This window comes from Passer domesticus, chromosome 6 (assembly GCF_036417665.1).
Source record: "Passer domesticus isolate bPasDom1 chromosome 6, bPasDom1.hap1, whole genome shotgun sequence".
Classification (NCBI taxonomy): domain Eukaryota; kingdom Metazoa; phylum Chordata; class Aves; order Passeriformes; family Passeridae; genus Passer; species Passer domesticus.
The window spans coordinates 36,584,474-36,597,817 of record NC_087479.1 but is presented as its reverse complement, the minus strand read 5'-3'; the positions used below and the strand labels follow the sequence as shown (position 1 = coordinate 36,597,817).

At 39.0% G+C, this 13,344-nt stretch overlaps 1 protein-coding gene across 3 annotated transcripts in view; it reads right to left on the bottom strand.

Annotated features, from left to right (window-relative positions):
- The window catches only part of TMEM87A (transmembrane protein 87A), a 72,900-nt gene that overhangs the window by 9,313 nt on the left and 50,243 nt on the right, over positions 1 to 13,344 (bottom strand). Inside the window, exons 1-9 of one of the 3 annotated variants that reach the window (XM_064424554.1) lie at positions 13,142 to 13,321; positions 11,626 to 11,683; positions 8,030 to 8,127; positions 7,114 to 7,230; positions 5,411 to 5,464; positions 5,255 to 5,311; positions 3,552 to 3,699; positions 2,804 to 2,865; positions 678 to 861 (exon numbers count right to left, since the gene is read on the bottom strand). In XM_064424554.1, the coding sequence (XP_064280624.1) occupies positions 678 to 861; positions 2,804 to 2,865; positions 3,552 to 3,699; positions 5,255 to 5,311; positions 5,411 to 5,464; positions 7,114 to 7,230; positions 8,030 to 8,127; positions 11,626 to 11,683; positions 13,142 to 13,273 (910 nt within the window). In that variant the 5' untranslated portion in view covers positions 13,274 to 13,321. Of the gene's footprint in view, positions 1 to 677; positions 862 to 2,803; positions 2,866 to 3,551; positions 3,700 to 5,254; positions 5,312 to 5,410; positions 5,465 to 7,113; positions 7,231 to 8,029; positions 8,128 to 11,625; positions 11,684 to 13,141; positions 13,322 to 13,344 lie in introns of those variants that run through there. The other 2 variants (XM_064424555.1, XM_064424556.1) reach the window with 2 other exon arrangements.

The following is a 13,344-nucleotide window of genomic DNA, read 5'->3' as shown; positions in this document are numbered from 1 at the left end:
TATCTTTTTATTATCTACATCTGGAGTTAGCTTTCAGAAAAGATTGGTCACTTGGCATTGAAGAAAAGTTACAGAAAAATTTTACATCCAACCTGGATACTCTTCCAAATAACTCAACCAACAAAACTTTTTGCACCATGGGTATGGCCAATTAGAAAAGTCATAATGATATTTTACTTGCAGAGCTTCATTCGTATGCATTCAGCCTGAAAAGTCAAAACCAGAGTAAGAGAGTTTTACGTAAAGGGAATCTCTTAAGATGGATTATGAGACTATAGGTTGAATACTGAGAGTAATCTACAATGACGTCATGTTGAACAAGGAGTTTCAGAGTATCTTTCCAAGGCCATTATGAACTGGGAGAAATAAATTACAAGCTACACTGAGCAAGCCCTATTTTAAACTTAAAACCAGCACTGCAGCACAGAATGTAGCATTCTATACACCTTAGACACTACTTTCAAGAGTCAGAGAAAGCAACAGCATTTTAGTTTTAGAAGAACACAGAGCACGATGTTTACAACATATAAAAATACAGAAACTCTAGTTCCCTGCTCTTTGCTTTGAAACAATCCTCAAGTAATCATACAGTCAATAAGTATCTGCCATCCCAATTTAGCATAAGTCATTAGTGCTATGCTCCCTCAATTATCCTGCACAAGGCAGCTGCCACCTACCGGATTCGCCCGTGTAGCGGATGTTCTGGAACTCGGCGTAGAAAACGGCTTTCTCGAGCATTCCCAGGAAAATAACAGCCCCAATCCAGAACTGGATCCTCAGCAGATCCCGCCAGTAACAGGCTGACCACGCAAGCCACAGAACCCCGAAGAATACGTACACAATACACATCACCATGAAAAACTATTGCACAAAAAGAACAAAGACATAGGAACTTCAGACCCAGAAAAATAATTTCCTTGTTTCCATTCCTGTAAGACATCTCTATTTTCTATAGCAATTTTGAAAGTTTTTAAATAGACAAGCATTGTTTCATTTGTCTTATCTGGATTCTTTAACAGTGAGAGTCTAATTTCTCACTACTGACAAAGGGAATGAGAGTAACTGAATTTCTGTGCAATTTCTCCTTTGAAGAATGATCTGCCAATTTATTCACAGGCATTTTTTTCTAAGGAAGATACATGTTACTAGATTCCAAAAAGGTAAGAATTCATGCAAATCATCAAGTACTAGAAACTCTATTCGTTCTCATGTATTGTTCTAAAAACCTCATCATACATTTACAGTACTCTGCAAATAAACTCACAGACCATCTTTAGACACCATTCCAGACAACAGAGATAAGCAACTAATCATTCTGTGCTCTGTGTTCAAATAATTTGACAGCTTTTCTCAGAAGTTAATTTCCAGCAAACTCAGCTTTTGACCAAGTTTTAGAGCAGCAAAAAACCTGCAGCTGACAAAGAAATCCAGATATCCATTTAAATGTTAACATTTTGTGATTTTTGTTTTGTTCAGTGTTACTTGCTTCAGAAGAACTTTTCATGGTATGTCTCATATAGCAAACAATAAGCTTGACAATGTTACCCAATGCTGAATTTTCCAATCATACCAAAGCAAGGTAGAATTTTCAAAAGGACATGAAGATTAAGAAGAGGAATTAGAAGAGAGTAAGACATTAAGTGAATAGCAGGAAATAATTAGGCAAAACATAGGACAGTGCTTAATAATCAAGCAGCGTACTCTTTCAGAAGAAAGACTTTTTAAAAAAAAAAAACAATCAAAGACTTAATTTCTTAGCTGCACAATCCATCAAAACTTTCAAAAACTGAAAACACCTTCCTTAGGAGAGTCGCTTAATGATCCTTACACATTTTCACACCTGACCAACCCATGCAGTTCAAATGCTAAGAACCTAGGCAAGACAGCTCACACGTAGATGCTCCATTGAGAAAACATTTAGAGATACAAATTCTTTTCTGGTCCTGTCACATGGGATATTTTCACTCATTAATTACATTTCAATAGAGCTGCTGAAGGCTTTTTGCTCCTCCAGGAAGTAAAATGTGTGTTTCAGAAATGCTGCCAGGCTCCACTATTGACAGGCTGCTCTTGCCAATAGAGTCAAGCTAGAGACCTTGTTATTGATCCCCAGCTAAAGTCTCTCTTCACTACATAACATTTTAAGTTCCTTTATTGTTTAGCCTTCTCAACAGAAGAAACTAGAAACCAAGTCAATAACTCCTTTGAATAAAAAGGGGATTAGCTCTTTGTAGCTCAATTATGCTTTCACTGCTAGGCAGTATTAAAGACCTCCTCATGGGGTGTAAGACAGCTGGTGGAGGAAGCGAGATTAAGCTATAAAAGAACAAAGAAAGCAGTGACAAATGAAAGGGTAGCTGCAAACAAAAGCACAGAATGGCAGATTTTCTAAGACAAGAGCTAAGGAGAAAAACAGCACAAGTAAAACTTGTCAGTTTAGAGCTAATAATACTGATAACTTCAGGAACTACAAATTAACAACCATTAATTCAAACAGTTCAGAGAAGGACAATATTGGCAGCACATGCAAGGAACTGAAATCTGTGTCTGTTTTCCCTACCCTGTACTCAGTATACCAAAAAAAAAAAAAAACCACAAACCCAAAAAAAACCCCCAAAAAAAACCCACCAAAACACCCCAACCAAACAAAAACAGCTCATCAAACCAAAAAATATCCTTGGGTAAGTAACTTTTGCTCTTGAGACACAGGCTCTGTATTTCCTGAAGTATGATAGCAGAGTATTTAGTTGACATTCAAAGCAACTGACAATTTTATAGATCAAGAAAAAGCTGGCTTACTTACAATCATCAGAGGGTAGTCTGCAAGTGAAAGATATTCATACGGCCCCTTCAGTTCTACTGTCACTGTCAGAAGACAATCCAATTACGAAATAGAACAAGAACCAAAAAGAGGAGCCAGGACTTAACTGACTTTCACTTAAGTGTAAAGAAATTCCACACATTCTTTAAATCTAAGTTGCACTTTAATAAAGAAAGCTAAGGCTCATAACATACTCAGCCAAAAGCATGCAGTTTAAAATTACACACCCCATTACCAAGTAACTCATGCCAGTACTTAAGAGTAATTTTTGCTGGAGATAAATGTGTAACAGGAAGAATTCAGAAACACATGTAAGTTCACTTTTTAAGGGGATTTTTATACTGTAAACTTTGAAAAGGTTATCAATGCACTGTTAAATATAAGATAAGATCAAGGTGATAATTATGATCTTTGTACTCAAAGTTTTGACTTATTAGTATAGATCACTGTATTGGTCTGCACATTTCTGAAACAATACACAAAGCCTCAAAATTGAAATGCTTGGGATTGAAGCTTCTTGATTTCTATCAGTAAACTGACAGAACAATCTTAGGATCTTCAAGACAGAAGCAATCACCTCTTTTCTTAAACGAGCTGTACCAATGTGAAGTGAAAGAGTGGTATGAAATTGAACCATATAGTATATGCTAAGAGTACCTTAGAACACTTTGACTGGGAATGCATAAAATAATGCTGTATTTTCAGTTTACTGTATAAAGAGCTAACTTACTTGTAAAGAGCTTGTTCTGATATGAGGAAGGTGTTGTTCTCTCAGTTCTTTTCAGTCTGGCAGTAGAATCCTTTGCATTTGTAAGTGCAATTTGCACAATAAAGATATATGGCCCATCTCGCCAAGTTTTGATAACAGCATTCATTGCCTGAAAATAAAACAGCTCCACATAAACAGTGCACAGTCAAGGAGACAAGGAAAAGACAGAAGCAGACTAGCCATGGGTGGTAGCTTCATGTAAATATAAATTTCATCCCTTCCAAGACCTAAAACTTGTCAATAAATATCTGATATGGGAATTTTAAAGGTACTTATTAGATATAACACTTAAAATTTAGTTCTTTGATTCCAGAAGAATCCTCAAAGACCTGGGAGGTGATTAGGACTTTTTTTTGCAAATCTAACACTGGCTTACTGCAAAAGTACTCAAAGGTACTGCAAAAGCTACAAAGAATTCAAGAAAGCATTATACTTTTTTCACTACAGAAGCATTAGAACCACCACAGAGATTCCTGCTGAAGTCAATTGCTTGGAAACTGCAGAGCTACAGAACTCCTCTCTCTGGCAAAGGCTGAATTCTACAGCATAATACAGAAGTAGCTGAGCGGTAAAAGATTTCCATAGTAGCCATTCCCTATGGACACTACCGCTACAGTCCCTGCAACAGCTCTCATTCCTGCAAAGCTCAAATGCTGCCAGTGAACTAACAGAGGAACCTTGTCCAGATGAGTATTTGCACCATACATCAAATCAGAGGTATCTTTGAGTTCCAGCATACAAAACTGTTAATTGCACAACTGAAGAAGCTCTAGACCTCTCAGAAACTGCAGTATTTACTAAGAGCTTTAAAGTTAAATCTTAGACTACCTATATGTATGCCACTCCCATGACTACTGCACAACTGCAACAAAGATTTTTTTTTATGAAGGCCTCTCCAAGACAAATTCAGTATTAAGAGCGTGCATTTCTTTTAAGAAACCTCTTTACTACAAGGTGCAAAGCAAATAGAATATTATATATATATATTAAAAAATAGTTTACGCTAATATTAACCAAACATAAAACTTAAGAGTAAACTTTAAAGAAAATTGATAAATATATATATGCAAATTTTGCCTTTAAAATGTCTTTTCTTGCTGCATTGATTCTTTACTTTGCAATTGCATACATCTACTTAGGTTTTAGCTTTATAACAAATGGCCCTTTATACACACAAGGAGTAAAATACATTTTCTTTCTTGGTATGCAGGATATTCAATTTGAAGTAATTTCGGAAAATGTTCCTAGTAACACAATATATACAAAATATATAATAAAAATACTATGAGACTTAAAAACAAAAGTAATCTAAGTACAACATCTCAAAAAACTGACTGAAGACAAAACCAAAAGTATCCTGTAAGAATCAGTCATCATTTAAAGAAGATAATTTAAATTACAATGGAATTTTTTTTTTAATTTATACTATTGGTTTAAATGGTATCAGTTCTATATTTTGCTTACAGAAGAAGCAGTTACTCAGTTACTCTGTTTTCTGTTTTTCCAGCACTACCTAGTTTCAAGCTAAAAAATTCCAGGTGCCAAAAACCACAGAATATGCTACCATCAAGTTCTTATACAAAGAAATTCAAATTTTTAAAAAGCAAACTACAACAAAATAAGACTGCTGAATTACAAGCTATGCTTAAATTCAGTATACATACAGTTTTATCTGTCACCATCGTGTGATTTCCTGCACTCTCCTTCTTATCCTTTAAGCCCTTAGGGGGGAAAAAAAACATAGAAAAATTAGTAAGTAAATTTGCCAAAACTACCTTGTTCGTGACTACACTGCCTCATTAGAAGGAAAGGAAAATTACCTCTTGTTTCTCGGGTGAGAGAGGCTCTGGATGAACGAATTCTTTATAGAAAATCTGCAAGATATAAGAAAGGTAAATAATTTATAGACACTTTACAGGCACTTTAACATTTATAGGCACTTCACACATTAACATGACATAACCAGAAGAGCTTTCAATAGACTTCATTATTTTTTAAACAGCTGTATTGGAGAGCTTTTATTTTTCTAAATCAAACAATTGTCCTTTTATGCAAGAAGTCTTGAACACTTAATGTTTTGTAATTTGACAGTTATTTTTCCTCCCCTCAAATAACAGGTATCTATTTTTAGAAACCAGACATGATAGTAGTGAAGTTAATTTTCTTTTTGAAACGTGAATCAGTTGCATGTCCCCATCACATGATTAATTCACCACAAACAGATACAGGGTTTTGAGATTTCTGCCTTAATCTATGCAAAAGTAAGTCCCTGGATAAGTGAGTACCTATTAGAGATCAAAATGTTTTCAACTCTCCTGAACTATGGTGATTTGAAATCTAGTGAAACTGCTCTATCACAAGGATAAAGCTGAACCATTTAGAGAAGAAATTGCTGTGAAACTTCAGAAATTAGTATCTGACAAGAATATATTGTTAAGCATTCCACAGACTTTCCAGAGGCATTGGATGAAAACTTAAAGACTTTTAAAACCTTAAAGACTTTCACAAGCATGTTTAGTTAGGATGCCCAAGTCCACATTATACAGGTAAACCCACAAGATCTCTTCTACAAAACCAAGTAAAAGCAAAACTGACACTTCTCCTATTATTAAACGTAAAAAGAATGCATCATAGATTTTTGTCTTTCTCTTTGAATGCCTTTCAAGCCATCTTCACACATCAAAGGAGTTAGAGGCATGCAAACAGATTATTAAAAGCCATATTTAGGCATTAGTCTTTTTTCTTAATTAAAACAACCAAACAACCAAAAATGCCAAAAAGCAACCCACAACGCTAGGTGCAATAGCTATGAGACACTTTCCAGTATTTTTATCCATGATCTTTTGTCTACAGGAGGAATGGCTGAAGACATGCAACACTCCATAATTTGCCTTCAATTCTTAAGTATACCATTAAATAAAGACAGCAAATTATACTGGTATTATCATCAGCCTGCTGATATACAGCTGGTGTAGAGCTGATGTCGGCTCATTACTTCCCTATGCTAATTTTGCATTGTCTTCTTGCTTTTACCTGATTTTTTCCCAACATATTCTAACACTCTTATTCCATGAGTGCTTAAGTAATTCATTTTCCAACACTCATTTTCATTATTCTAAATAAACATTATTTGACTAATAAAGCCAGTCCTTTATTGATTCAAGTTTAGTGGGATTTTCACTCTGCTGCCACTTCAAATCAACTAGCAGCAGCCTCCTGTAAATGAAACAAATTCAGAACACAAAACCACAAACTAAAAGAAGCATTGAACTGTACATCACTTTTACAAGTGACTGGGTTGGGGTTTTCTCACTACGGTAAGTAAAACATTGAATAGCAAGCCAGAAGTGAAGGAAAATTAAGAAATCATCATCACAACTTGGTTGTCACAAACAGATAAAAAGAAGTACCTCCCAACCTACAGTGGTACTTACACCAGATGGCAATAGATCTAACAAGAATCACCACCTTCTCTACATATTGTAGAAGACAGCAGAGCAAACTCTGAGGTTTCTACCCATACCTGAGGCCTGAAGAGCTCAGAGCAGTTTGGAAAGAGGAGAGAAGCAGTGGCATAGTATCCTGACCAACCCGGATGCTCTTCAGCTGTAGTCCCAAAGTAGTTATCTGCTTGTTCATCCTGCCAAACAAAGTAGAACTTAGGTTAGCATCAAGTATTTCAAATGGTTTATCTCAGTAGACAGCTGCAAGACCTGAAAAGCTCCATAGTTTCACTCTGCACACACTCTTGAATCAAATTTAGTAGAACAAAGGCATCAAAACCACACAACAGTATAGAAATTATAGTATACAAGCTTTGAGTAAGAATAAAAAAGTAGAGATGCAGCAGGAAACAAACTTCAGTCTACACAAAAAAACTCTGCATTATCATTTTAAAGAGTGAAGGCTCAGTCCTGTGTTACATTAGTAGTTACAATTGTCATAATTAATAATTTAAGTAAACATGGGAAAATATTAACCACAAAAAACACAACTATGTTCTACCACATTTGATATAAACATTATACATTTTGCACAAATTGCTAATGCTTGCAATGTGCATCCATAAAGAACAGAATTTAGCCTTAACATGTAAACAGTCAAATTTTTCTATTCACTGTCATTAAGCATTCTTGCAAATAATTTCAAATACAATAAACTCACTCATTTTAGAGTCAATGTATTCACTTTAATTCCTGGGTTTAAAACCATTTTGACAAACACTTCCACCTGAACCAAAATCCAAAAAAAGTCAGCAGTTGCAGCAAGCTCTGGATCATTTCAATTCTACTCCAGAAATTTGTTATCTTCCAACAGAAGAATGTGTCTTTTAGGCCCAAATCACAACATGGATGCAAGGGAGACATCTCTAATCCCCTCCTTCCAAGATCTGCTTACCTCCAAAAATCATAACCTATGTTTTTCCACAGAATTCTTACCCCAAAGTTGAAGACTTCATTGTAGCAGTCAGAGTATCTTAAGTACCAAGTTACATTGAAACCCTGGGAAGGTTCACAAGCTTTTTCATCTCCTTCAACTAAGAAAACAAACAAAAAAAAAAAAGTCATAAGATATGTAAGACACGTATGCCTCCCAGGTTGCTCCTGCCATTCTGTGCAAAACCAACATAATTAAATTTTAAACATATTAAAAATATTTTCCTCAAGTAATTCATTACTGTTCAGTGAAGGAAAGAAGCATATGAACAGAATTCCATTACAGCATTATACAATTATATTAAAGAGCTGAAGATAATTTGGAAACTTTTTGTTCTGAAGACAATCAAGGATGTTTCAGCAACTCTGAATAGCAAATGAGGAGAACATCAGTGACTCCAACACACAAAAAGGGAGTCCCTTTCACAGGTAGGGGCACATGTAACAGGCAGAAAAAGCTAGGAACAGGATAATAAGCCATTTCCACATATAATTTAAATATATCAATGCCATCATCAAGGAAACGAAGGTAAGATTGTGCCAGTTCACATCCAGCCTCCCAAAATACAAACAAGGTATCTATACACTAGCCCATGCTGTCAAAGCTGCAACACTACCTAAAACAGCAACAAGACAACTTTCCTCTTTGATTTACTTTTGTAACAACATGCATGAAAAGTGAAACACAAAACTTACTCCCTAATCAGGAAAGGTTGTGTGGGTTTTTGTGTTTCAAATCTCATTCTTAAACTAAAGCCCAATGAAGAAAATTTGACACAAAGAAGGCAAGTTCAACCCTTAAATAAAATGAGGAGTGACTATTCAGAATCTGGGAAGAGCCATTTAGATGATTATATTTGTGTTTCCCCAGTCAGCTAATGGCAAAACTCTTTAGAGTTAGCAGAATACTTGCAGTGGCTACGAGGTTCCTACAATTTACAGACAACATTCAGATCAGCGGATGCATCCACAACTCTCTTACTTATCCACTTCTAAGGAATGTTTCCATACTGACCACTGCAGGTAGAAAAAGCAATTAGAAGGAAACCCTGCCACCACGTTTTAATTGACTAATCCCATGTTACACCTCATGAGTACTAAACACATACAGCTAAAAACTCAATAACTGAGTTTCTAACACCAAAAAATTAAGCAAAATCACTGAAAAAAAGGAGTTTCCTTATGACACCTTCTGGTACACCTGAAAACAAAGCATACATGTTCCACATTGCCCCAGATGTTGCAGAGGGCACAACAAAGAAACTGAACGGCAGCACAAGCACTGCAGTGACATGGGCAGATGGCAAATTCTGCGACAACACAGGCTCTTCAGATAAAACTGACCAAATGAGGAATATCTCAAAAAAAGTGCTAGCAAAAAATAAGATTCAAAATACCTTCTAAATACCTTTTTCTCTGTGAAAAATAAATAGCCAACTACATATTCAGTGGAAGCACCCACAGAGGTAAAATAGGTTGCTAGAACAACCCGCAATATCTGCAAACATCAAAACTACAGAAACTTTGAAAAGGAAGTACTTCAAAAGTCATAAAAGGTATCCCTGCTATTTACTGAATTCAGCAAAATGGAAATCTAAGTTCCTCAGCCTTCAAATAAAAGCCAGTAATATTCTACTTGAATGCAGTCTTTGTACTCATTTACAGAGAGCAGGATTTCTATGACTATCCTATACAAGAAACTAAATGTCTTCTAGAACAGTACTTCAACAAAGCAGATAAGAATAAATTCGTTATTGACAACACTACATGCCAGCAGCAATCTTCCCAGTCAGAAGCAGAAAGCATCAGACACCAATGTGCCATACAGATTTTAAAAAAAGAAAATAAAAATCAAGAAAAGAGGAAAAAAGGAGATAAAGAGATAGAGGTGCCATGAACAAGCCATGAGCAATCATGTTTGGCAAGAATGGTCATTTTGTCCCCACAAACATCACACAGCAAATGTAAGAGGCAACAGACAGGAAACAAAGAGACCAGTTTCCACACAAGCATGGGCAGAAAAGAAAAATCACAAAGTTGAAACTTCCCAGCATCAGATGCAGTTTAAGTTTCATCTAGGCTGAGAAAATTAATAAGTTCCCAGCCTTTGTTCCTTCCTCTTTTAGTGATTCATTTTCCAAATTAATGTAAATCTTTTAATCACACCGGTATGTAAAACAGGTGTCTTCACTGAAGAATTGTAAGGCTTAATGCCTGTTTAAAGGTTGACAGTACAGTATAATTCAATTCCACATCAGGAGGCAGGGGGTCAAATTCTTACTGACAGATGTGCCCTACAACAAATATTTTTTTTTTCCATGTCTTAGTTCCTTCTCTCAGTTATTCTGGCACAAGTAGATTTACCACACGCTTCACTTCAGAGACCTGTTTTTTAGATGCCATGTAACTACAAGTACACTATTTCTATTAAACTTTAGACAAGAAAGCCTAAAACCTACCAAAGCACCAAAATGCACTTTCAACCCCCCTCCTCTTCCCAAGCAGCAGATTTCTAATTTTGATCCTGCATTTGTACTCTTGCAATTGTCTCACTGCAAGATGTGAACCTCAGTGTCTCAGCTACACTTGTCAAGGGAAAGCCCTAACAATGAAGTGATGGACCTTCTCTAATAACCACTCAAATTCTACCCTCCAGTTTCAGATGCATGTGGAATCAAGAGAGGCACTTCAACAAACTCTCCTCAAAACACCATCCCAAGAAGGGCATGTATTGGAAATTAAACCTGAAAAACCATAAGGTAAGTACAGACACTAAACAGCTTTCCCTCATGGTAAAAGCTGGTGCAAACAACCACTTAAAGTGTTCAAAAAAGATTTCACACCTTTCTAAATCAACTAATCACTTCTGTAACATCTTACTGCCATGTAGATGCTGTCCTCACATTCACAGGTAAGACAGTATTTCACAGAAACCTTCCTTGGACCAGAAACCTACATAACCCATAGACCTGGCCAGAGCAGCGAAGAGCAATACACAGAAAAAATGGGAAGGCTGCCAAGATGTTTGCTCAACAGAACAGACACTATGATCCCACTCACACACTGGGATCAGGAGAAAACACCTCTCAGGAGAGCTCTGCTGCAGTGTGCAACTTTCCCTTACAACACTCAGAAGAACTCAGCTAAAAAGGAACAAGGCTTCAAAAAGCATTGCTTTCTGTATTCCCATCAGTATACAAACAGCCCTTGTCCATCTGGCACCAGATCTCCCAGACAGGGGAATTTAACAAATCTTAGATAGGAAAAGCACACCTCTCAGCAGAGTGGAGCACACCCCACACATGACTACCCACTCTATGAAACACAGTGCTGCCCCCATTGCCCATCTTGCCCTCTCCACAGAAAGCATGAATAGAGCCATTCATTTCTGCAACAACCTAAGCAGATCACCACTGGGAAGCTCCAAGGCTGTTAACAGACTCAACCGTATCAGAGCTGTAGCTTTCATGCCGTGCTACATTAGCTGTCTCAGAAGCCAGTGCAGTTAAACACTTCACAGTGGTTTGAGTTCCAAATATTAAAAATAGGCGGGGCATCAAACAGCAGAGAGAGCAGGTTAACCCCTTGTAACCACTTACATCTCAGGAAAATGGTGGTGTTGCTGAAGAGAATCTTCCCAAAGCTAAACTTCTTCCCCTGCAAAGGCACAAAAAAGGAAGAGGAATTAGTGGGTTTGATGCCTTATCAGCCCTAAAATCACAAGCCAAACAAGTCAGAAATTATAAAAAAGAGTTACTGTTTATTGACGGTGCTCCAGGTGCACTTATGGTGGAGTGCACACGTGATGTAGGGCTTCAACACTTTTCTAAGTTTACCAAATCAGCATAAATTACAAGAATCCCCAATTAGAAGTACAGTTATTGAAGTAAATCCCCTCTTGATTCAACCCCCTACTGAAGCCTCGCCCTTGCTTCTAGCTCCACGTTGTTTATGTCTAAATATATGGGAAAGTGAAATGTCCTTGGTTCACTGAAGAAATGTGATTATAGTAAGATTCCAGGAATGTGTTTGTCTAACCTAACAGAAGTACTGAAGTTAGCTAATAAATTATGTAAGTACACAGTAATAGTGTATAGAGCTACTAACAGATGAAAAATGTATAAAATGCAAAAATCTTTTGGCATCAGGCTTAATGTCACTGAGCTTAAGTAAACATAATCTTCCATTTTGAATTTTAAGTCAATACAGTAATGAAAGTAAATGTCAAATCTGGAGCCAGTCTTACTGGACTTTCCAGTCATGCTTCACCACCCTCCAACTTGCTCTTAAAGATGGTTTTAAAGGCTTGGGGTTTTTTGATCTGCAAGCGGAATCAACTTCACGTTGACATCTGTTGAAATGATACCCATGTCTTGCTGATGAGATGGTCTGGACCATCCAAAAAAAAAATTCTGTTCTAAGAACCAATAGAAGCGTTCACTGGGATCCTTCAGTTTTGTTCCCGAGGCTCAAAAGCCTCCCATAAAGTGCATATTACTCTCACTGTCTGATAAAGTCTGACCGAATTTGAGGCAGCACAGCTGTCATCCACACAAATTCAAGCAGGCAGGGTTTATCAGAAGTGCCGAAATCCCTTGCCCTGCCCTAGGGCCCACACCTCTCTCGGTCCAGCGCTGCAGCGGCCCAGCTTTCCCGAGGGCAGGCCACGGCGCTGCGGGCCGCCAGCCCGGCCGCACGGGGGGCGCGGGGCGGCCTCCCCCGCACAGGGCCCACCGAGGGCGGGCACCGGCCGGGCAAGACCCTCCCTGCTTCCCTCCCTTCCCACGGGCCTCACAGGGGCGGCTCTCCCTCCGCCGCCCCTCGGACTATTTCCCGCACAAGCCTTCTCTCCCCTGCCGCCACCGCCGACCCGCCGAGAGGGCTCAAGCCCGGCAGCAAGGCAGGAGGCAGCAATGGCCCCGAGCCCCCGCACCAGCTCCGGGTCAGGCTCCACAGAGGCGCGGCCCGGGCAGAGACGCCCCCGAGCGCAGCCGTCCCGCCCGAGGAGGACGCGCGGAGCAGCCACGGCCTCCCGCCCGCACACGTTCGCTCCGACCGTCGTCACACCGGCCGGCCCGCCGGCTGCGGGCCCGGCCCCGCTCCCCCCGCACTCACCAGGAGAACCGGCAGCCGCCATTTGGAGCGCTGCCCGGCGCCCGCCGTGCCCGCCAGCAGCAGCACCGCCAGCAGCCGCAGCAGGACGACTCCGGGCCGCCGCGGCCCCCCGGAACGCGGCGCCGCCGCCATCCCGCCGTACGGAGGCCGCCGCGCTGGCCGCGCCTCTTCCGCTCCCCGCGGAGGGACGCGGCCGTCGTGGG